General features: G+C 33.7%; 6 protein-coding genes across 16 annotated transcripts; 2 read left to right on the forward strand and 4 right to left on the reverse strand.

The window, feature by feature from the left end:
• Positions 1–1022: 1022 nt before the first annotated feature.
• On the forward strand, positions 1023–2775 carry LOC7467493 (uncharacterized). The gene has a single exon (XM_024606143.2). The coding sequence runs from the start codon at positions 1115–1117 to the stop codon at positions 2219–2221; it is 1107 nt and encodes a 368-aa protein (XP_024461911.1). The 5' UTR covers positions 1023–1114; the 3' UTR covers positions 2222–2775.
• A 172-nt stretch (positions 2776–2947) lies between these two features.
• LOC7467494 (ferredoxin C 1, chloroplastic) lies at positions 2948–3625 on the reverse strand. The gene has a single exon (XM_002312495.4). It carries the CDS (start codon positions 3502–3504, stop codon positions 3070–3072), a length of 435 nt encoding a protein of 144 aa, XP_002312531.1. The 5' UTR covers positions 3505–3625; the 3' UTR covers positions 2948–3069.
• A 2598-nt stretch (positions 3626–6223) lies between these two features.
• LOC7473407 (cysteine synthase) lies at positions 6224–9880 on the forward strand. Of its 11 annotated transcripts, none has more exons than XM_052455408.1 (11): positions 6240–6523; positions 6602–6655; positions 6729–6866; positions 7024–7085; positions 7356–7619; positions 7693–7830; positions 7969–8020; positions 8474–8553; positions 8889–8948; positions 9099–9179; positions 9566–9880. In XM_052455408.1, the coding sequence occupies exons 4-11, from the start codon at positions 7047–7049 to the stop codon at positions 9656–9658; spliced, it is 807 nt and encodes a 268-aa protein (XP_052311368.1). In that variant the 5' UTR covers positions 6240–6523; positions 6602–6655; positions 6729–6866; positions 7024–7046; the 3' UTR covers positions 9659–9880. The 11 variants fall into 11 exon arrangements, 8 of the variants coding, with proteins under 8 accessions (XP_052311371.1, XP_052311368.1, XP_052311370.1 ...); XR_002983146.2 differs by lacking the exon at positions 9566–9880 and adding an exon at positions 8672–8729 and having other exon boundaries at positions 6242–6523; positions 6757–6866; positions 7024–7081; positions 9099–9177; XM_052455406.1 differs by having other exon boundaries at positions 6245–6523; positions 7024–7081.
• Positions 9881–10114: 234 nt separating this feature from the next.
• LOC7467495 (preprotein translocase subunit SECE1) lies at positions 10115–10890 on the reverse strand. Its single transcript, XM_002312496.4, has one exon. It carries the CDS (start codon positions 10838–10840, stop codon positions 10322–10324), a length of 519 nt encoding a protein of 172 aa, XP_002312532.1. The 5' UTR covers positions 10841–10890; the 3' UTR covers positions 10115–10321.
• Positions 10891–17565: 6675 nt separating this feature from the next.
• LOC7473408 (transcription repressor OFP12) lies at positions 17566–18566 on the reverse strand. The gene has a single exon (XM_002312497.3). The coding sequence runs from the start codon at positions 18425–18427 to the stop codon at positions 17792–17794; it is 636 nt and encodes a 211-aa protein (XP_002312533.1). The 5' UTR covers positions 18428–18566; the 3' UTR covers positions 17566–17791.
• Positions 18567–22800: 4234 nt separating this feature from the next.
• On the reverse strand, positions 22801–23821 carry LOC18101557 (lactoylglutathione lyase-like). Its single transcript, XM_024606767.2, is given in 4 exon segments — positions 22801–23013; positions 23108–23183; positions 23420–23568; positions 23571–23821. Coding segments are annotated over 4 exon segments (420 nt in total). The 5' UTR covers positions 23731–23821; the 3' UTR covers positions 22801–22978.
• Between the last annotated feature and the right edge of the window lie 112 nt (positions 23822–23933).

The raw sequence follows: 23933 nt of genomic DNA on the forward strand, positions 1-23933 counted from the left end.
AGGCATGTGAAAAGCTTAGTTGCAGCCGGAGGGGGTGTGTGAAGCCCACGCTCAGGCCAAATATGTTTTCCTGGTAGCCTCACAAAAGTCCCCAGCCTACAGGTTCAATCCAGATTAGATATACAAGGAACCTCATCAAAATGAAATTTAGGTTGAGAACCTAATCTAGATTTTCCTTATGAAAATCTTTTTTCTATACAAATTCATATAATTAGAGGAAATGGTAACAAAATATCTTAAAATACGTATACAAAAGTTTTATTATTCTAAGTGGTATTATCTTCTTCATTAATGTAAAATTTATTATTCTTAATTAGTTGGCTGAAGAATTCAAATATAACTTAAGCATTATATAAAAAAAATTATTATGTTCTTTTATTTATCCATGACTTGTATATAGGATTTCTCTCATCCCACATTGGAACTTGACTTTTTATATAAAGATTTTGAATTTGGTTACGATAATCAAATTATTTCTAACTTGTTTTTACATTTTAATAATTCTCAATATCATTTTTAAATATTAAAATTTATTTTTATTTAAATAGCATATCTCCGTATTTGTAGTGATTTAGATATTTTTAACTTGTATTAGCAATTGTTTTTTAAAATAATTTTTGTTTTAGTAATTATTTTTAATATTAGTAATTGCTTTACAAAATAATTTTAATTTTAAAATATATTAAAATAATATATTTTTTATTTTTTAAAATTTATTTGTAATATTATCATAATAAAATATAAAAAAAAATTATGCAAATCACCGTTTATCCGCGTAGATAAACTGCTTCTATTAATTCGTAATAAGGTGCGGTAGGCGAACACCAATCGCGCTGTGCATAGACGTTGAGTTGGATTACTATGGAGTCCTCAGGCCCCACCATAAGACCATTTTACTCCGAACCAAGTTAAACACTGGATTCTCTTTACCTTTTTCCGCAGTTTGTAACCTTGTAGCGGTGGTATCTTACGATAAAGACTTGCCTCTACTTCAAACATGCCTTCGTTTATTAAGGAGGGGATAGGAGGGGGAGAAAGTTCGGTTTCTGGCTGTTGCCTACCAATTGTTTGATGAATTGCCCACTTATTTTTATCTCAAATTCAGAAATCCAAAATGACATCAACCCGAGTTAGGGTATTCATCAGCCTCCAATCACGACTGAGCTCACATTTTCTCTCAAGAGTAAGTAGCTTTTGCTCGAAGGCTTCCACAACTATTGACAAGGCAAACGAAACGACCGAACAAGCATCGCTTCAAGAGAGGTCAACCAGCTACTCTAGCAAGATTCATTTTTCTCCGTTACTCGGTGATAGCAGGCCTAATTTGGATGGTTATAATATTGAGCTCGTGGACGATGACGCCTGGCAGGTATCATCGAGTTTAGTTCATGCATGGCGAGGATTGGATAGGGAAAAGGAAGCGAAGTCAGTGATTGAGGCATTCGGTGAGCAGTTTGATGATGTTAAATCTTTGCAGGGTAACCCTGATTTTGATGAGATTGATAATATGAGAATTCGAGGTAATCTCTTTTACAAGCTTGATCGGGACTCCAAAGAGTTTGAAGAGTACAGTTTCGACTTCCACAGGAAGAACTCTTGGAGGAGGAAAGATGATCCTAAGGGAAATGAAAAGAAAGAATCTTCAAAGAAGAATGAAAGTAGTAAAGAAAGCAAAAGGAAGGAAAACAGAAGCTGTAATTCAGCTTTTGATGTTGAAAAACTTCCAAGAATAGCAAAGGATCCGAAGGTTTATACTTTGGTTAGTAACATGGATAGTTCTGGCGGTGCCGAGAAAAAGAAGATCAGGACTCCGACTTTCAATCAGCTTACAGGTCCTTATCATGAGCCATTTTGCCTTGACATTTACATATCAAAAGCCTCTGTCCGCGCTTGTGTTATACACCGGGTAACTAGTAAGGTGGTGGCCGTGGCACATTCGATATCTAAGGATTTTAAATTCGACCTGGCTTCAACCAAGAATGCAACTGCTTGTGCTGCTGTTGGAGGGATTTTAGCTCAGAGAGCATTAGCAGATGATATTCATGATGTGGTCTACACGCCAAGAAAGGGGGAGAGATTGGAGGGAAAGCTTCAGATTGTGCTGCAGGCTATTATCGACAATGGCATTAATGTGAAGGTGAAGCTTAAGCAAAGGAAGCCATCGAAGGCTAGGTTCCCATCCACTGGTTTGAAGCTTGATGCAGGGTTGACTGTTCAATGAGTTCCTTTTATCATCTACAAGCCTTACATTATGGCATTGCTTACATTTGTTGCAAACAGCTTCTCTTTTAAGTAGTACCAGACAACTCTGCTTTTAGAAAGATAATTGAGAAATGGAGTGCGCTTCATTTCCCTCCTTATAGAAGCAGTTGATAAAGTTTTATCGAGTTAGCTAACTAGAACAGAATTTAGTGCTTGGATTTCATGTCCAGTGGCATAAAGAGGGTCAGTTCCTCCATTTGCTGAGCAAGGGACTCGTGTCCACCATTAGAGAGTTGCAAGTTCGTAATCTATTCTGCTGCTATCGGCATTGCTTACAACAACCAGGGGCACACTTGCTGATTGTAATGCTCTGTTACTTGTGGTATGCAAACTAGAACTGAGGATCGTCTTGCGTTAGTCTTTGTATATAATCTGACGAGGTGTTGTTCAAGCTTGTTGTGCACAAATGAATGAAAAAATTTGAAATCCCTTGCAACAATTCATGTCATTATTTAATCGATGTCTTGCTATTGGATATATCTACACCTCTCGACCACATTCAACAATTCATAAGATATGCAGTCAGAAAAAAATGACATGAAGAAGCAGCCTTTTTTCACTCATGTTTTATTCGCTTGTAATGATTTTTTTTTAAGGAGGACATGTTATCAGAGGATTTGAATCAAATTCAAAGGACAACACTATTTGAAGATATGATTTGCTGGTCGCATTGAGATGACAGGGATGATCCAAATTTTGACAAATCTATTCAGCATTCTATTGCAAAATAAGCGTATGATAAAGATTATACTCTGATTCAACATGAGATAACAAAAATCCTCACTTAAAACATTAGGCACAAAGCATTTAGTCATTAGCTGTTGCTAGTTGCAGTGACAGCAGCTCCTCTTCGGGAATAAGCCTAATGTGACAATCTGACGTTGGATAGGCTGCGCAGATCAGTGCATACCCGCGCTCCACCACATCATCACTGAGCATACCTTCACTCTGATCAACAGAGCCACTTATTAGCTTTGCTGGGCAAGTCATGCACACCCCAAGTTTGCAATCATGAGGCACAGTCAATCCAGAGTCCAATGCCTTGGATAGTATGGTCTCATCCGGTTCCACCTTCAGCTCTGTGGATTGACCTTCATGCTCAATCACCACTTTGTAAGACCTAACTACAGTCTTCAAGGATCTGGCAGCTTTGTAGTTGAGTTCAGATGAAGAGAGTTCGGTGGGTAGTTTCTGTCTGGTGAGGATGGAGGAAGGAGATGGAGTGAAACGAAGGGTTGCCATGGTTTTTTGTGAGGTGGGAAATGAGGGAAGCTTTTGGGAGTCTAGAAGTAATTTGTGGTGTTCGATAGGATAACGTTTTGCTGGGAGTTGAAGGCTGTCGTTGGAAATTAGTTTTTGGCCTTTTGCCTTTAGGTGGGCGTTTCCCTAGGAGGATAATAATAATAATAATAATAATAATTAAGAAGTGCAATGCTCTAAAAATAACTTTTTTTAAAAAAGCACCAAAATGAACTGCTTAAAAAGCTGGGGATGGTAGTCTCCTGCCCTCAAGCAGCCTCCATTCTTTCAGTTTCAGAGAAAGATATGTCATTAAATATCTATATATAAGTTGTTGCCTTCTTTTTTTGGGCTTTGAAGCCCCTCGTAAGTGAGTCATAAGTAATCAAAAGAAAACAAAAACACAATAATCTTAAAAAACCACTCCAAAAAAGGAGTTTTTTTATTTATAAATTAGCATATTTGTGAAAAAAACCATAGTTTAAATAATTGCGCTATTTTCAAGAGCATAATATAATTACTTGTGTTATTTTAGCATATTTGTGAATAAAACCATAGTTTAAATAATTGCGCTATTTTTAAAAGCATAATATAATTAGTTGTGTTATTTTCAATACCACAGCCTGATAAGATTTAAAAGGTTGTGCTATGGATAATAATGTAATCCCAAAAATCTATAAAAACTTTTTTTTGGTATAAATAAATATTTTTAAGCGTTGCACTAATAAAAGTAGTATAACGTGTTAAATTTTTATTAATTATGCTATGCTACCAGTGCTATTTTCTTAAAAGAAAAAAAATATATGCTAGTTTTGTTTTCTTTTAAATAAAAAATATTATTTTGATATCTTTTAAGCAAAAAATATTTTAAAAAACAATTATTATTATACTTTCAAATATCCTTTAAATTTAACGGTTTTATGAAAAGCTTTTACTTGAAGTTCCTGTAACTTTTTGATTTTTATTTATGAATTCTCTCATCAAAATTTTACTTTTGAATTTTATAATTTTCATAAAAAATATATTTGATCTATATTTTTAACCATATATATTTGTTTCGCTGAAAATAAAACCCTAACATATTTGATTTTTCCGCAAAGTCTGTTTTTTCATTATCTGAATATTTTTTTCGAAGGTGTATTATAATTATTTTCTTAGCAATCCTCACCATCACCATCGATTTCTAAGCTAACAAGTTGGAGTTGGAAGGAGACATATATGCTATTTGAGAGGTGGTTATTTTTTAAAATATGTATTATTTAAAAATATATTAAAATAATTTTTAATATATTAAAAATTATTTTTAATATTAACATATCAAAATAATTAAAAATATATATAAAAAATTAATTTTAAAATTTTAAAAACACCATTTTGAACACAATTTTAAATATCCTCGTTATACTTCACCGAGAAGGACCAGAGTAAATAAAGCAATTCATGAACTTCCACGATCCAGGTACGATGAGAATAGGTAGAACCTAGCTAGGCACTCGCACGGCGTCGTACAAACTTGATTTCAGGATTGCACTACGGCAGTTCATATGCATAAAAGATTTGGACAATACTGTCTCAGAACCCATAACTCTGCTGCCATTCTTTGTTGTAATTCCAGATTTTCATGCGCATAGACTGGCAGCAGCCATAATACATGAATTAGTGTTAATATCTTTCTCATGATATTTAGGATCTATCTGAGTCTGCTGCAACGAATATGGCGTCGTTAAAATCGTATATTTTCAAAGAAAATAAATAAAATGGAAGTTTGCTAAGAAAACAACTGAGTGAATTAATAGCTAAAACAAAACAATTAAAGATTAGATTTTTATGCTTCTTTTAGATAAAATTAATTTACATGCATGCTAGTTTGACAGAAGCTTGCATGATAAATTATATATATATATATATATATATATATATATATATATATATTGGACCATCATATGCTGTATCCACCATTAAATTATCGTAGATCATAATGTCTAGGTTGACATTTTCCTAAACGGTATGTTTTTTCTATGTCATTATAAAATCATATGTAAATATTGGAAGAATTATAATAAGATTTTTTTGTCCTAAAACACTGAGGATTTTCATATTATAATACTTAATAAACCAAGGCAACAAGTGTCGAGCACACGATCAACGCCGCCCGTTTACATTTCATGGAAGTCCCCGGCAAGGGAAAGGGTTGTAGGTTATTTTTAAAAGAAACCATCAAAACAATCTAAAATTATATAAAATAAATATTTTTTATAAAAAAATAATTAAAATATAAAAAGACATAATTTACACCGTATTTTCAAATAAACTCTTTCGGAGAGGGGGGAAGAGTTTCTAGCATTGAGGTTTAATCTATTTTTAACTGTGTTTTAAAAATATATTTGATATAAAAAATATTAAATATTTTTTTTTAATTTTGATGTATTAATATATATAAAAAATTCATATATTTTTAATCAAAAAAATATTTAAAAAAGTATGTTGGCAGCTAATATTGTAAATGAATATGTAATTGCCACTGTCACGAGAAAGTGGGAAACATGAGCTGTCCCTGCTAAAACAAAGCACCATTAGTTATTTTTTTGATCAATAAATATTATTATCTATACCATATTTTTTTTGGGTGAAAAAACAGCTATTTTCTGCTCTGGTCCTCCTTAGGAAAAAATCTAAAATATCCAAAACGAGGCCTGACCGTATTAATTTGGCCTCATATTTGTAACATCTCATTCAACAATTAATCTAGCCTTAGAATCGAGTTAGATACAGTCTATCTCATAGGTCACATTACAAGAACGATGAATTTCCACCCTATTTGTTTTTTAAGAGATTTCTGTTTTTAGCACCATAATTTGAGACTCCAAAGTCCAAAGATAGCGACTTGCTTCTTCTTTTTTCTTGCATTGAGGTGCTTATATAAAAGAAACCGATGGTTTTGTAGGAAACTGTACTCCTTCACAAAAGTGTACCTGTCTGCCTATCAGCTTCCACAAAGCCATTTTCTTGTCGTAATCCATAGGTGAGTTTTCCCTCCTTAAACCTCCCGCTGTTACTTCCATCTCATTGGTCTTTTGACTTCTGTTTTCTTGAGCTGCAGTAATCTGAAACAATGGCGGTTGAGAAATACGAAATTGCCAAAGATGTAACTGAAGTAAGTTATCTTCATTGTAAGGTCAAATTATAATCCTGTCTTCTTTACGGGTTCGGTTCTTTCGTTTGCTTAGGATATATTTGTCATGTTTATTTGCCCAGTTGATTGGTAAAACTCCATTAGTATATCTCAACAACGTTCTGGATGGTTGCGTTGCCCGTATTGCTGCTAAACTTGAGGGGATGGAGCCATGCTCCAGTGTCAAAGACAGGTACAATTAACTCCTTATCATTTATGCTTCCTTTTTTTTCTAGCCTTCTGACTAATCCCTATTTTTCGCTTTGTTTATTTTTGTAAGAGTATTATTTCCTTTGAAATTCTTGCTTCAAATTTTTGCTGGGTTCTGATCATTGTGGCCTGACATGCAGGATTGGCTATAGCATGATTGCTGATGCAGAAGCCAAAGGCCTCATCACACCTGGGGAGGTTAGTAAGAACAATTCTGAAAATGCTATATAATTTGATTAATATTCTTTGAAGCATAGCTACGCCATTTTGCAAGTGCATGTATTGGTGACTTTGGTGCCGTTATTGTGAAAATACCAGCATAACTTGTATCCTCAGGACCTCAAGTGATATATTTGTTAATTTTTCATGCTAGTGTGAAGAAAGAAAGATTGTGAGGTTAATTATTTGGTGGAGTTTTTATGCTGTTGAAATTTCCATTGATTTTGATGGGGCTTCACAACTATTGCTGCAGAGTGTTCTAATTGAGCCTACAAGTGGAAATACTGGCATAGGACTGGCCTTCATGGCTGCTGCCAAGGGTTACAAACTCATCATCACAATGCCTGCATCAATGAGTAACGAAAGAAGAATAATTCTCCGTGCTTTTGGAGCTGAGTTGGTTCTCACTAATCCTGCTAAAGGCATGAAAGGGGCTGTCCAGAAGGCTGAGGAGATCAAGGCGAAGACACCCAATGCTTATATCCTCCAGCAGTTTGAAAACCCTTCTAATCCAAAGGTATTTGCTCTACCATTACTTTGATAAGTCATTGATTGACATTATTATCTGATACGTGCCATTATTTAAGTAGGTTCATTATGAGACTACTGGACCTGAGATATGGAAAGGTTCTGGAGGGAAAGTTGATGCCCTTGTATCTGGGATAGGAACTGGTGGAACCATTACAGGTGCTGGGAAATACCTAAAAGAGCAGAATCCTAACATTAAGGTATGCTTGGCCTTGGATTCTTACGTTGAATCACAATAAAGTTTTATTCGTGACTGTTCTTAGAACAGAATTTAAGCGTATCTGCTTTATTTTTATTTTTTTTTTCTTACTGTCAAGGTTTTCTTTGTTTTCATGTAGCTATATGGAGTGGAACCAGTTGAAAGCCCCATTTTATCTGGAGGAAAACCAGGTGAGTTATTTTAAAAATTTAATGCGACTCATATGCTTGATGTTTCACACTCCTTGCACGTGCTGCTTTTCAATTTTCCTACACAATCTACTATATAGGCAAAAAAGATCAATCATCTATGAAATTTGTACCACAAGGTTTTTGGCATGACTGCATTATTGAGTGGATTGCGAAATGAAAACATTTCTATTGTAATATGCATGTTGGTTCATCTGATGATTCCTTCTTGGAGCTTTAATCTTGGAACAACCACTGCCATGTTATGCAAACAGTTTCTGATTTCCCTTTAGCAAAAATACTGTCTAGGACATTTTACTTGGTGAGCTTGCTTTCCATAGATCCAAATAATTCTAGTTTATTTTTGTATTACCGTAGTAATTAAAGTAAGGAGGACCCCTTTTTTATATATAGGTTATTGATAGCTTACTGATTCATGCATGCATTTATGTCAAGGTCCACATAAGATCCAAGGAATAGGTGCTGGGTTTGTCCCAGGGGTTTTGGATGTCAAGATCGTTGATGAAGTTGTTCAAGTAAGCCCAAAATGTTCTTGATTACTCGTATTTTTATATTAGTACTCCAGCAATTATCATTTCATGAATTTGATTCATCACATATTATTCTGCACTTTCCCCAACAAATTGTTGCCAGATTATATTGGCTGGTTTAAAGCTTGCTTTAAATCATCTCATGAACTGGTGAATAACAGGTCAGATTACAATATAGAGAATGAAATGTCTCCTCAGAGAAATGCAATGATTTGATGTGCAGAGACGAATGATAGCTCTGTTTTGCATGTCTGCACAGATTTTTATCAGTTTTTTTATTGTCCCAGACTGTTCCCCAACTAATTTATGCGATTTTGCAGATATCAAGTGATGAAGCAATTGAAACTGCAAAGCTTCTTGCATTGAAAGAAGGTTTGCTAGTAAGTTCTCAACCTGTAGAGTCTGCAACTGTTACTTCTATGATGTGCTCTTAGACTATCTTATAAAATATCTGTTATATATTGTACATAACTTGCCGTCGCTGCAATTCTGTCCTTTACATCACACTGATTGTGGGAAAATTCTTTCAGGTTGGAATATCATCGGGCGCTGCTGCAGCTGCTGCAGTTAAGATTGCAAAGAGGCCAGAGAATGCTGGAAAACTCATTGTTGTGAGTCAGATTATAGCACCCCAACATTTGTATGAAATTGTAAAGCTATAATATTAGTTGGCTTACGTGAAGCATTACGTTCTGCCTCTACAAACTGACTTCCTAACACTGTTAGGGCTAATGGTGTTCCCTCCCTTAGTCAAGCTATGCTTCTCCTTCCCCACGGTTCTTTTTGTAGCCTTTTAAATGACAGCTAGGGTGTGGAATGTCAAAAGATTGTATAAAATGGGAAATAAAAATGGGATAGCCAATTTTGTTTGTGTGATTTGAATATTCTATGGTTGTGTCGGGGTGGGAATGGGAAATAAGAACAAGATAATCTGTTAGCTTTCTGCAGTTTCCGATTCGTTCAGCCATTAATCATTTTTTGTTTTTGTTTTGTGCAGGTGGTCTTTCCCAGCTTTGGAGAGAGATATCTGTCCTCTGTTCTGTTTGACTCTGTGAAGCGAGAGGCGGAGAGCATGAAATTTGAACCTTGAGCGTTCCAGATTTTTCAGATTGGAGAAGAGAAGAGAGGTTATAAGAAAAACATGATTTCCCTTTTTGGACAGCATTTGGATTTCCCAACACTTTGTAATAAGAGAAAATCGAGTGATGGATGTCTGCGCATCTGATTCCAAACCCCCATGCTGTGTTTCTTTCACCATAAATAAGCAATCATATCTTGTAATTTACTTCCGATTTATTGACCCATTTTCTCATGTGTCTTTCCGATTTAGGACGTGCACAATGCAGCGTTGCCATTTAGTTTAACAGTGAAAAATGGTCCAAATGGACGGGAAAACGTTGCTCACTTGCCATGACAAATCACCTCTACCGGCATGCTACCATTGTTTGCTTATGAACAATGAAATCCAATGTCAAACTTCAAACACGATTCTCAAATCAAAATTGGAACGATAGAATCTTTGCGATGCACTATTTCGTTGTTCAACTAAATGAAAATCAAAAGCCATTGAATATATATATTTTACATAAAAAACAAACCACGAAAAAATCTACAGCTCTAAAATTGCCAGGTGATAGATAACTCAAGTGATCTGATCTCCCTCCAACGCAAACCAAAACCCATGGTCAAAGATCTCTGCCATTTGTCCAAGTCTCAGCTTCTTATTCTAATGCTATCTTGTTTTGTTTGTTTTTTAGCTAAAGAAATCTTGAAGGCCTCTACCAGCAAAAACCCGATCGGACAACTCGGCCAAAACGGCGTTAACAGTGAGTAAAACGACACTAGACCCAACAATGACTCCAATGACGACACCTGTAGTTCCCAAGACCTTACCAAAAGCAGGCCACTCTATCTCTTGAATCTCCTCCGCTACTCCACTCCAAAAATTCCCTTCCTCTTTGCTCTTCCTCTCCATCATCGCCTTCTTTATCTCCGCTCCCAACTCTCCAGTCACCGAAGACTCTGGTTCTGATTCCATTCCCGGTTTCTCCACTGCCTCGGATTCCGTGCTCTCCTTTTCAACTGCCTTGATTGCAAAACAACCCCGGCGCTCTTTTGTTTTTGAGTGCGTGATGGTGAGTATTTTAGGGTGGGATTGGAAGATGTTGAAACTGAGAGGTGGAGGTTTGAATTGTAATGTAGGATTCGAATGGGTGGGTTTTGATGGAGGTTGTGTGAGTGGGAGTTTGATTGAGAGAGAAGACAGTGCCATTTCTCTTTGGTGTTTCACTCGCAGATGTTTTTGGTTTTGGGTGGATACTAGATAAGAAACGAAGGAAAGTTGTAGCGTTCAGAGAGGGTTGTTTGGGCTGGGCTTAGCCATGTGAGGCCCATATTGTTTTCATGGTTTGCGAATTGCGGACTGTGATATACGTCCTCCAACCAGTTACTCGTGTTATATATATATAACATAGACTATTAAATTAATGATTCTTACAAGTAAATCTCATTTTAAAAATTAAGATAATGATTCAACTTATTTTATTATTAGAGTTTTTCTTATCTTGATATTTAGTGTTATACTAGATAGATAGATAGGTGACCCATGTTATATCGCAGATCGGGTTATGTTTTTTCTAATATAAAAAAAGAATGTTCAGATGATGATATTGTTTTTAAATAAGTGAGAAAAATCTGGAACCTGAATCATTGATTTGAACGGGTTCAATAAACTCAGTTAATTTAATAATATAATTATAAAAAAAGCAAATGACAATACAAAAACAACAATGATTGATAAAAAAAATGTTGGTCAATATCATGAAAAAATACCCTCTAGGTATTCTTAAAACATCTCAACAATTATATTTGATAACAAAATAAAAATTAAATGAGAATGAGATAGCCTCATAAAGAAAAAAATGATATGAAGCTCAGTTACTAACAAATAAACATTGGACGACGAACTAAAAATAATAATTTAAAATAGGATAAAAAACATGACTCAAGTCAGCATGTTAAATTCATAGTCCGCTCATGAGACACGTAAGAAATTAAATGAAATAATGGAGGTCAACTCTCAAGCAAACTAAATAATAAAAAACAAAACTTAAAAAAATCAATTTAAAAGAAAATGTTAGGAAAAAGCTCGAGTCAATCTAGGTCAACTTGACTAATTTGTGACCCCGGGATATGAGATTAAGATGACCACACAAAAAGGAGAGCACCCAGTAACCTAATGTCAAAATCATTTTTTTTTTTTTAAAAAAAAAAACCTAGGATCAAAGTTACATTGAGCTAATATTTGAAACCTTGACTTAGGTTATGAAATTCAGATTACCTCATAGAAGACAAACCTGAAAAAATCATTAGGCAAAATCCCTAGTCATCCAAAATTAAAAAACAAAACAAATAACGATCAAGAAAATGAGGATTATATTGGATATAAAAATTGAATGAAATAAAAAGTTAATGGATGAAATTGAAATAAAAATCAAGAAAAATGATTAAAAACAAAAAAAAAATTATCAATGAAAAATTAAGGATAAAATTAGATACAAAAATTAAATGAAAAAAAATGTTGAGAAATGAGATTGAATAAAAAATCAAAAAAAGATTAAAAAAATAACAAAAATAAAAAAACGAGGACAAAATTAGATATAAAAATAAAATGAAATAAATTGTTGATGGATGAAACTACAAAAACAAAAATCAACCTCAAAAAGACCTTAAAAGCAAAACAAATAGTAATAAAAAGAATAAAAATCAAAATTGATATAAATACAAATTAACATGAAACATTTGGTTTTTGGAATGGCTGGTGTGAAATTTGAGACTAGGAGATAAGAGGAAGAGAAGAAAGAAAATGTCATTTAAACCTAACTGCTGCTTCGTTGGGCACACACTCCTACCAAACAGGAAGAGAACGATGCGGCGCTTCCAACACCGTCACTAAACGTGATGTTTGATTGTCGATATCTTCCAAAAAGCACGAGCATCTCTTACTCACCGACACCTATACACCAATCACTTTTAATTTCTTAATTATATTTATACTTGTTAAAAAATTAAATTATTATTTATTGAATTTGATTATAACTAAAAAAAAAACCATAACCAAATAAAGAAAATGCTGATGGACATAAGTTTTATTGTTCTTTTACTTTAAAAGACAAGGCAATCATTTCAATCTACAATTAAAGTGATAAAAGATCAAAAGCCTATTGTACCCGGTTTTATTTTTTAAAGATATTTAAATCATTTTACCATGTATTTAAAAAATAAAAAAATTGAACTGTCTTCCATCAATATGATAGTAAGATATATATCTCATGGAAAAAATAAATTTGCCTTTAATAACAAGTAAAACAATTTTGTTTAGAAAAAAATAAAATGATAATTTTACCGGTGAAAAATAAAATTACAAGCTTTTTAGTAACTGTAATTTCACGGAAACAATCTCCATCATTATTTACAAGCAATCGCTAACACAGTAAATCATAAAAACCACAATTTAAAACCTTGATTTTAACTATATTTCCACGTATTGGTTTTTAAAATGTTTAAAAAAGATATTAACCCAACTATGCTAGACGTCGGGTTGATACTTGTCCAAACCCCCGAATGCCAACTTGATCATCCTGCGAATACGATCAATAAAGGGAGCAAGCTTCTTTGCAAATGCGTCTGTGGATACAAGCAAGAACAGGACTGCCTGCACAAGCCAAGACTACAGGAAATGTTACGATGATCATCAAACTACTCTCATTCCCAAGGCACAATTAATGCCATGGAACTGGAGCACAGATAACAAAAACTTACAGAACTTCTCAAGCCATAATATAATACAAGCAGCAAAATCTAAAGGAAGCAAACAAATTTGACAGAATCATTCTCACATTTTTTTCACGAGGCTCTCTCTCTTGATTCTTGGATTTGAAATCTTGGCTGCTTCACCTCTGTCGCGTCTCTAGTACTGGTACTGTGGCGGGGAGTGGTTGCTGGGGCAGTGGCACACAGGTTCTGACGTGCCACCAGAATTTTGATAGGCTGAAAAGCGAAGATCTCTAGGTCCAGGAAATCAGTTTGGAGTTGATTGAGATGAAGTATCCATAAGCTGACAACCATATCAATCGGACATCAATACCAGTTCTCCTTGCATTATTATTATTCAATTATTCATGTCAATGCCACACGAAAAGAAAAGGGTTAAATACGATACATGCATGCGTGCGTGGGTGATTCAAAGCATAAGTATTCAACGTTATTTTTAAAGTTTTTTTTTTAAATACATTAAAATAATATATTTTTATTTTTAAAAATTCATTTTAAATATCAATACATCAACATAATTTTAAAATTTAAAAAAATAATTTTAAATAAAAAAGTTATATTTTTTAAAAGCACGTGGCCAACGGTATCAACATTGAGTCCATTTATTTTTGTATTTTTGAAAAACATTAAATTTTTTTATTTTTTTCTTTGTTTTTATATTATTTTAATATATTAATGTTAAAAATAAATTTTTAAAAATAATTATTAATACAGTACCCATCGGCTCTAATGAGTAGCAAACAAAAACAGTAAAAAAACTATAATATAAGTACATTGATGATTGATCAACCGCGTGTTTAATCATCAATGGAGCTAAATAGTGATTAATAAAAGGTTATCTTCTCACACAATTTTTTAACAGCGTATTTGGGCTAATTTTCGTACTTCATGCATGGACTATATTAGTCTTTTTATATATTTCAATGATAAAAAAAAAAAGGTCCTTCCAACATCTAGTTTCAATTGTATCTGGTGTTGAATAATTAATAAACAATTAAATATGTATTTGTTTAAAAGGTATACGTACCATGCTAGCACTCATGAAAAAGGCATGTATCATATGCTTTCTGTAAGGGGTGCATGTAACTCCCAAACAAATACTCTTTTACTGTAAATCACGCAAATCATACAAAATATTTATATTTAGAGTAGAACAAATATAGGAAGATCCAAGTTGATATGATAACCAATTTATCAACGTACTTGAATCAGCTCAACTCTATTATTGTGATAGAAATATTCCTCTATCACATTTTTCTTGGCTAGAATTAGTATAATTAAGATCCTAATCAAGATTTATTGTGATTTAGATCATGATTAGTTGTGTAATTAATTGAGATCTTGATTGACTAGGATTTTTTTTTGTGTAAGCATAAATATTATAAATTAATAGCATAACATCATCATTCTCTCTTCACTTTGTAAGAGAAATCAATATTATTTCTCTCTAGAAGGATCTCTCGCATACATGCTGCTACCCGATTAATCTTCTAATAGCAAATTTCTAACTACACCGGTAATTAACATCCAAATTCAAGGACTTTCACTGAACTAGCATTACCTCAATGATTCACATATCTTGGTATAACACAGGCGCTCTGGTGTCGATTTATATAATTAAGATCCTAAAATATTCCATTAATCTATGGTTATTATCAAGAAGACATGGATTTACGTTCTCCCACGAAACTCATAAATATTGGACCCACCTTCACATATTGCCGCGTCGAACTTGGCTAGAGGCATCCTTAATTTTTTTTCCTGGTTTTACCAACTTTTAAAAAAGTGGCAAATATTACAGCTTCTTTCCTGGTTTTCTTTTCCTTTTCTTTCATGACAGTTTTTTTTATTCGGGTTAGGTTTTTTTGACAAATTATATGATCAATGATTAAGGTCATATATCCTGCTCCTCGTCCATGTTGGTGTCTGTAATTTGTTGAAAAGTTAAAAAGAAAATCCCAGACAACGTTCAGATTCTCTGGGTCAGTTTTTAAATTTGGCCCTACTTGTTTTAAATGCGACAAATAACTAATCTTTGCATCCAGCCTCATCTACATCGATCACGTTTTCTTTTATTGTCCTTTCTCGTCTTTTTTCATGTCCTAATGGAAAATCAGAAATCAATCAAGGCCGTCCAATTGTTACCTCGTTAGCTTACACAATTGATTTTACAACACTTAATTGGTGTGGATTTCTGATATAGTACTCTTATGTCCCACGTACCAATTAATGCCATAACTGATCAGCCCTAAAGAGCGAGATATAATAATGGAAGCACTCAAGGACAAATGGTCTGGTGTTAAACTTACCTAAACCGACCAACTTTACGGTAAGAACACTTAATTAATCAAACATATGATAGAAGGAAACATTTCATTAGTTCTTTTGTGCTAGTATCCCTCGTTCCTTTTTATCGAAAATAGTTAGCATTTCTTTGGATCCTCTTTCTTTGTCTCCCCTTGTGTGCTACTGTACAAAATGAGAACAAAACTAGCTAGCTCTCAATTCCTGTAATATTCTTAATACCATGCCTCCTTTGCTCTCTTTTATGCACAAGTATGGGGGCTCGCACTGCACTTTTTTCATGGGGACTGATTCGAGTTTGCGAGTCCAAGTTTTGGACCGCGTCAGTTCTATTAAAAATCAAGCTGATAATGTATCTTTTCTTGTTTTTGTCTCGATCAATATCATGTTGATAGATTTGAGCACGCATAAACACTTAACTTGGATAGAAAAAACTGTGCCAACCTTTCTCTGTATAAAATGGTGTTTTGCTTCAAAATCGTTAAAATCTTGATTATAGCAGCTTCTTAAAATCGTTAAAATTAAAATCTTGTTAAATTCAAGTGCCGTTAAATTAATGCTGTGCTAATATAAAGATCATACCGCGAAATCTACAGGAATGATTATAGCAGTTTCTCAAGTGTAATTGGCTTGATTAACATTTTGGTACTGGAAACAGTATTGTTCACAGTTGCAATTCTCCAGATGTTAATTATTTTTCTATTTTGTGGTGCTAATTAAGCTGTTAATCATGTCGCTGAGATTTCACATCTAATTGTAAAGTAGAAAGTTAATTATGTATTGTTGTAATTTTATAAATAAACTGAACTTAATCTTAGCTAAGCTCGATTTATTAAAACATATGAGCTGACTCAATTATATATGTTTAAATATAATAAGCTTGTTTAAAAGCTTGCAAATGAGCTGATTTGTAAGCTTCTGAAAATTAAAAAAATTAAAAACAGTTTGTATAAGATTTGATAAATTAATTAATTTAATATGTAAACAAAAATATTCTTTTTGTAAAATGAGATTTAATAAAAAAAATCTAGTTGTTATGTGCGCGCGCGCATTTTATTAAGGGATTAAGAAAAATATAATATATTATGTTTAAAAATCTATAAAATACATTATGTTTACAAAACTTTTTATGATATTGCAATGTGTATAAGCATGTCAAAACTTAAAATCTAGCTTATTTATAAGGACATTATTAAACAATCAAACAAGCCCGAGTTTTAAATAAAATTGAGCTAACTCTGAGCCTAAAAAAATTGAACATCATGTTTTAGGTTCGTTGTGAAAATAAATCAAGTTTCAACTTTACTAAAATTGGATAAATTGAAGTAGTGGATGCTGAGCTCGGCTCGGTTTATTTGCAGCACTACTCGTAAATTAGATAAATATAGTTGAGGTGCACGTGAACATCTATATTAAACTAAAAAAAAAGAAAAAAAGATATTTAACAATTACGATGGCAGCACTCACAAATTCGATGGGCATGTATAATATACACCCACGCACGTGCCTAAAGGTTCATTTCTTGGCAAAGGCCCCTATGAACTAGGCTCCTTGTGAGGGTACTTGCAAAACTCAGATCCCCAAAATGTTAATTATATTAATCAGCTCCCTGTTGTTGATGCTGATGCTGGTTCAGCACCCGCAGGACCACAGCAAAAACCAAGGCAAATAAACGAACTCTGCCTGCCGCCATGCATCGCCCATTAGATATAAGGCAAATTTCCCAGCCAATCAAACATCCATCCAAAGTATGAACTCTTAACAAGAAAAGAAAACACACAAAACTTTGCATAAAACCAACACAACCCTTAAAAATTAAAACATGCATCGAGACATTAACATCCCACGCGAATTCCTTGGTTTCCAAACTTATTATAATGTACTTTACCTCCATTGCAAATGACCTTTACTGTCTTCATGCATGAAGACATCCCTTTTCAGTACCAGATACAAGTGATTCCACGAAACAACGAAAAAACGTGCCTCCTCTAACATGCATCACGAATGCCCTTTCTTTTTACATAACAAAACAAAATTTAAAAGATGTTCATCATTGACATCACACCAAGAAACGTGAAACCTTATGTCACCGACGAAGGCCGTCAGGTTCCCGTTGTGTGTCGGATTCCTGCGAGGGCGAAGACAATAAGCAAACTACTATGTCAGCAAAAGCACTAATGATAAACTTGTGAGTGTGTTTAGGGTTTAATTTAAGATAACAAGAGAGCAACTCATGCAAGTAGTCCCATTTAGCCCTAACGTCCCTTAGCTCTCTTGCTTCAATCATCTCTTGCATTGAATGTTTAAAATCCGTATAAGGATCTGGTGAATACTTTTTAATCGCAACACCTCCACTGACTGGTGTCTGGGGCTCTGGCAAGGACTCAATGATGGAGTTGGAGCGGCCAGGGGAGGAGAAGAAGAGACGTTGGGAGGCGAGAATGGTGGCAAAATCAAGATTTGATTCGGTGTCTGAGTCGGAGTAAGAGGAGGAGAAGGAGTTGGTGGAGGGAGTACTGAGGGATTTGGAGGTGGGTGCTGAGGAGAGGTCGTAGGGGGAGTTGAAGTTCTGGATAATAATTGATGTGGTGGGGGAGATGAGGGTAGTGGATGATGGTAATGGATCCCTATACTCCTGCAACTGATCTGAGGGCAATGGATGTGAGGATGGGATTATGGTGGGTAGGCATTTGAGAATGTTCTTCCAGAAGATGGGGGGCATTTTTCCTCTTGATGGAATCAGACTGAGAGAGATTATGATGTGTTTACTGTGGCAATGGGAATAAAGAGGAAGGAAGGTTGAATGGTAGGGATTTTATTTGGTCGGAGAGCTGCTGTGCAAGGCGCGGAGGAGTGAGCGAAGTAACATTTATTTATGTTTTCTACTCGGTCCCATCCATACAATTTTTTTATTCCAAGCTTCTGTATCTAGGCTTATACACAAGGGGACACCTTGAAGAAAATATTGTGTATGGTTAATGTAGATTTCAGTTGTGTCTTGCGCATGCCTAAAGCAGAAAATCTTATGAGATGTGGGGTAAGGAGTATTAAGAGTGTAGTAATAATTATTTTTTAAATTATTTTATTATTTAAATTATATTAAAATAATATTTTATTTTTATTTTTAAAAAATATTTTTCAAATTATCACATCAAAATAATCTAAAAATATAAAAATAATATATATAATTTTATTTTATTTTGCAGAAACACAGTTTACCAACCATCAAGTTGCCGTTGCATTGGGGTACAATGTTTTTTTTATTTTTTTCATGAGATGAAATGACGTGGAGTAGAATGTATATGAGATTAAAATGCTCCAAAAGACATCACCACATGCACGTGTTTCTTCAGAGTTCTTATGGTATATATAGTGTCGTACCCTGTTCAACATGATCAGCGCCTCGTTTATATCTTTTTTTGGGACAACAAACATATTGCACAATCCTCTCATCTGAATAATTGACAGTCTCAACCAGTGAGACTTTGTTTTTTTTTTTTTTTAATGTGGTTTCAGGTTTAAGCTATGTGGTTGCTCATATGATGGCCACTGGAGGTTTACATGGTCGTTAACTTCAGGGCCTGTGGGATTAGTCGAGGTGCGCGAAAGCTGGCCCGAACACCTACGTTAAACTAAAAAAAAAATATAATAATTATTACAGCATTAAGTGCCTGAGATTAAATTTTGGATGATTTCAGTTTTAATCTCTATAGTTACTAATATTAATAGTTACTAGAAACTTATCTGATTGTTAATTTTAGAGCCCATAAAGATTAGTTAAAATACATATAAGCTTGTCCGAACACTACACATTAATAAAAAAAAAATTATCTTATATATGGTTAATTCCCTAATTACATTTAAAGAAAAAAAACAAGTGCAAGGCGACTCTTTTTTTTTTTTAGTTTAACGTGGGTGTCCGGGCCAGCTTGCGTGCACCTCGACTAATCCCACGGGCCCTAAAGTTAATGACCATGTAAACCTCCAGTGGTCATTATATGAGCAACCACAGGGCTCGAACCTAAGACCACAGAGAGAACAAATTTCTTAGTCCCAAACTCTTATTATTGGGTCACTACCTAGATGATTGCAAGGAGACTCTTGATATAAGCTCTGATGACAAGGAAAAAAATCAAAAGAAAAGAAAGGAGAGAAATACTTAATGCAATTAATTAGTTGCAATCTTGGTTGCATGAAATTTATCTTTTCTGATGATCAAATTCAAATATTGACCAAAGACCTGAGCAATAATAATGCTTACAGCCCTCACTAATTTATTTTTAATTTTCTACTCGCACAATTAGAGAACTCAAATACCTTTTTTATACCTGTGTTTCTACGTTCCAACACAACAAGATCCTTACTATATTTGGTACTGACACAACCAACATTGGAGAGTCTTATATTAATTTATGTAATGGAGAAGACAAGAACCACGAAGTTAAAGAACACCTAGGCTCATCCTAGTCCTATACGGACACTTGGTTTCATCAATTACCAACAATATCGGTATCCGAGTGCAGGAATCGTATACCGTGGTACTCATCGATTCAAAGCGTACATTCCCAAATTCCTACCGAGTACACTAACCAAATATATAGCTGTCTACCCGGCGCTATGCCGCCGCGACCAGATTAAAAATTTGTTTAGCATGAAAAAAAATGTTGTTCATTCGAAGCAAATATATTATAAAAAAGGGGGATCCGCACAGTAGGTCAATGACCCGATTAAGCCAAATATGTTGCATTAGTTTTAATAAAATAATTAAAAAAAAAAGACAATAGTAGTAAAAAGAAAAAAAAGACAATGACAATAATGTGAGAACAATCTAAAAAAAGGAAAACGGGGTAGCTAAATTCTGAGCAAACTAAACAAATAAGGAAGCAACTGTACATGAAAAAGATCAAAACAAATCAGGTTAGGCGTACTCTTAGTCCTTATGCTTGGTACATTTAAAAAGAGGTTTCTTCAGCGGGCCAATCCTTTCTTGGATGAAGATGAAAAAAATCTTTAATTTTAAAAAAATTTGTGAAAAAACAAAAACTCAACATATATAAAACCTGTAAGACATTGATATATAAAAATTGATAAAGTTAAATTATCAAACAACATAGTGGTGGGTGATGAAATAGACAAAAGAATAATTAAAAAAAATTAAATAAAAAAACTGGAGTCAGCCCATGCTAATCTTTAAAACTTGTCATTCAGTTTATAAGGTCAGGATTAGTCCATAGAAAACAAACATGAAAAAAATGATGATGAAATCAAATCCCTCACTATGAAAAAATATCAAGGGACAAAATTTTAAAAAAAAAACAATAAAAGCAAAAATAAAAATAAAAACAAATAGAAATCAAATAAATGAAGTTAAATAGAAATCAAATGATGAAATCAAATGATGAAATCAAATGATGAAATCAAATCCCTCACTATGAAAAAATATCAAGGGACAAAATTTAAAAAAAAAAACAAATAGAAATTAAAGGAATATGGTTAAAAATTGTAACACAAATAAAATAAAATATTAAGGGATAAAATTGAAAAAAATAATCAAAAAAGGATCGAGGATAAAATAAAAAGAAACCAGAACAATGAGGATCAAATTAAAAAAAAATCAAGTATGAGAGATGCAGTTGAAAAAAATGATTCAAGACAAAATAATTAGAAATTAAAAGAATGAGAAGCAAATTGAGAGATAAAATAGACTTAAAGGATAAAATTAAAGAAAAAAAATAAAAAAACAATTGAGGATAAAATAAAAATAAATCAAAACAATGAATGTCAAATTCTAAAATATTGAATTGAGTCAAATATGAGGGATGCAATTGAAAAAAAATAATTCAAAATAAAATAATCAGCAATTAAGAGAATAAGGACCAGAGTAGAAGAGAAAATAGATTCAAATGATAAAAGTAAAGCTCGGCAAAAAATAAAAGAGAGAAAAGTGAAAGGAGAAAAAAAAGTCAATTGAAGACCAACCATAGCTCTATTGTCAATATGTATTGGACCGCTATGAAGAGGACAACCGAACCTTTTTAATGTTGTCGTGGAAGGTGGGATATGAACACTGTAACACGCCTCATACATCGATCAAATGGCACAGATAGAGATGACACGTCTCCACATGGATCCAACAGGCCTGACAACTTTTGATTTTAATAATATTAGATTTATGCTAAAAGACATAAAAAATCGAGCTCATCGCAAAAATAACAAAAAACACCTATATGAAAATACAAAAAATATCCTTAAAGCAAAGCTAAAAGAAATCTCATGCAAAGGTCAGTCAAGTATTTTCACTAAAACAGGAAAAGCCCATAAAGCTCTTAGAATGGTTCTATTAAAACTTTGATTTTTAGCGTAATTCATTTATTACACTCTTTCCAAAAAAAAATAACAAATCAAAATACCCTTAATGAATCTTATAAAAACTATTTTGTCACATGAAAAATATTATTTTATCCCCAATCAAAGCTTTAGAAATAAAAAAAATAAAGGGAATTTTATTATAAAAATTCACTATAAACTATATCTATTGTTAAAATAAAGGGAATTAATTCGGGGGTACTTAAAAAGATCGGAACTCATGAATTTGGGATTCCGAACTTAAATCATAGTTAAAATTCCACTCTTAAGCTGTCGAGGTATATACCCTTACTTGTTAAAAAGGATCGACGATAAGAAATTATTTTTTTAAAATACATTAAAATATTTTTTTTATTTTTAAAAAATTATTTTTGATATAGTACATTAAAATAATATAAAAATAAAAAAAATAAAAAAATTTCAAACACCTAAGTATCTTTTTTACATATCACTCGCAAAAGCTAATCCTAATCAGACGGACCCGACAGTCCAACTAACGTTCTAGAAATTCCCTATTGCCAGTGGAGTGGCTAAACAGACAACTCATCAGTCCTTTTTACGGTAATGGCAATGGCATTTCAATGCTATGGGATCATCCTTTTCCTTTGAAGAAACAGCAACATATAAAAGATGCAAAAAATCCAATCAGCTATACCATTACTGCTCCACAAGACCACATGGTAATGCATAATGCTACCTCCATACTAACGCTATCCAAACGCTATCCAATTTTGAAGGAAGGAAAACTAGAAAAGATCCAGAACTCCAGGAATACATGATCATAAGAGTTATGAGTAACTGCATACAAATAAGGGGTTTTTATTACATTTTATTTTAAGTTTATGTTTCCCCTTACAGGCTTACAGCCCTACAAACATTTATCCATACTCACAGGTAGAGAGCAACCCTATTCATCACGACTCGCAACTTCCAATCCATTACCTGCACCATTACCAGAAAGATAAAGCAAATGTCTTTTACACAATTGATCTTCAAACTAAACATCAAACCCAGAAAAACGGTTACAAAAGCTCACCATCTGGATCAAAGAAGAAGACCTGCCTGATTGGCCGATTAGGTACAGACCTCTGAAACGTTTTTATTCCCTTGTCCTGCAATTACCACAATATTTAGCTTCAATTTACTTAAAGGAAATGTAGAAGACAATACTTAAACTGAACATAATCGTTTAAATGCCACTAATTGATAGTGAAATTTGCTGCTAAAACGCAGAAAAATGCTTCAAATTCAACACTTTCTTTGATTCCCAAGACTTCAATAATCATTCAAAATGAACATAATCATATTAAACAACAAAAAAAAGAACGAAGGTGATGATTCGTGATACCTTGAGAGATTGGACAAAGGAGTCAAAATTAGAGACAGAGAAGCAGACATGATGTCCTCTAGGGAGATGGGTAGGATCAAGAACCGGTGAAGCGGCACTGTAGGGTCCTTCAGGAAGCTGGGTATCTGGGCTCCTTTCGATTAAGTGGAAGCGAAATCTGGAGAGACCTTAAGCCATATAACTTTGAACTCGAACTTAGGGCTCTCTATCTCCTCAAAACCAAATATCTCTTTGTAGAAATCGGCGAGCCTTCTTATATCTGATGATTCTCGAGATATGTGGTTCAGGCACGCACCTTTTGCTGCTGCCATTTTTCTCTCCTTCAGTTTCCCAGTTGATATCAGGTAAAAGATTTTGAGCCTCTTCTATGCTGTGTAACATGTACAAGAGGCCTGAAGGGTACTGTGGGAGATGAGAAAACGACCTCGTTTGATTTACGTGGCTTAATGGGATACAGTAGTTAGTAGTAACAGTACTACTACTAATGCAGTCAAATCTTGCCGTCTTCGAAATG

This window comes from Populus trichocarpa, chromosome 8 (assembly GCF_000002775.5).
Source record: "Populus trichocarpa isolate Nisqually-1 chromosome 8, P.trichocarpa_v4.1, whole genome shotgun sequence".
Classification (NCBI taxonomy): Eukaryota; Viridiplantae; Streptophyta; class Magnoliopsida; order Malpighiales; family Salicaceae; genus Populus; species Populus trichocarpa.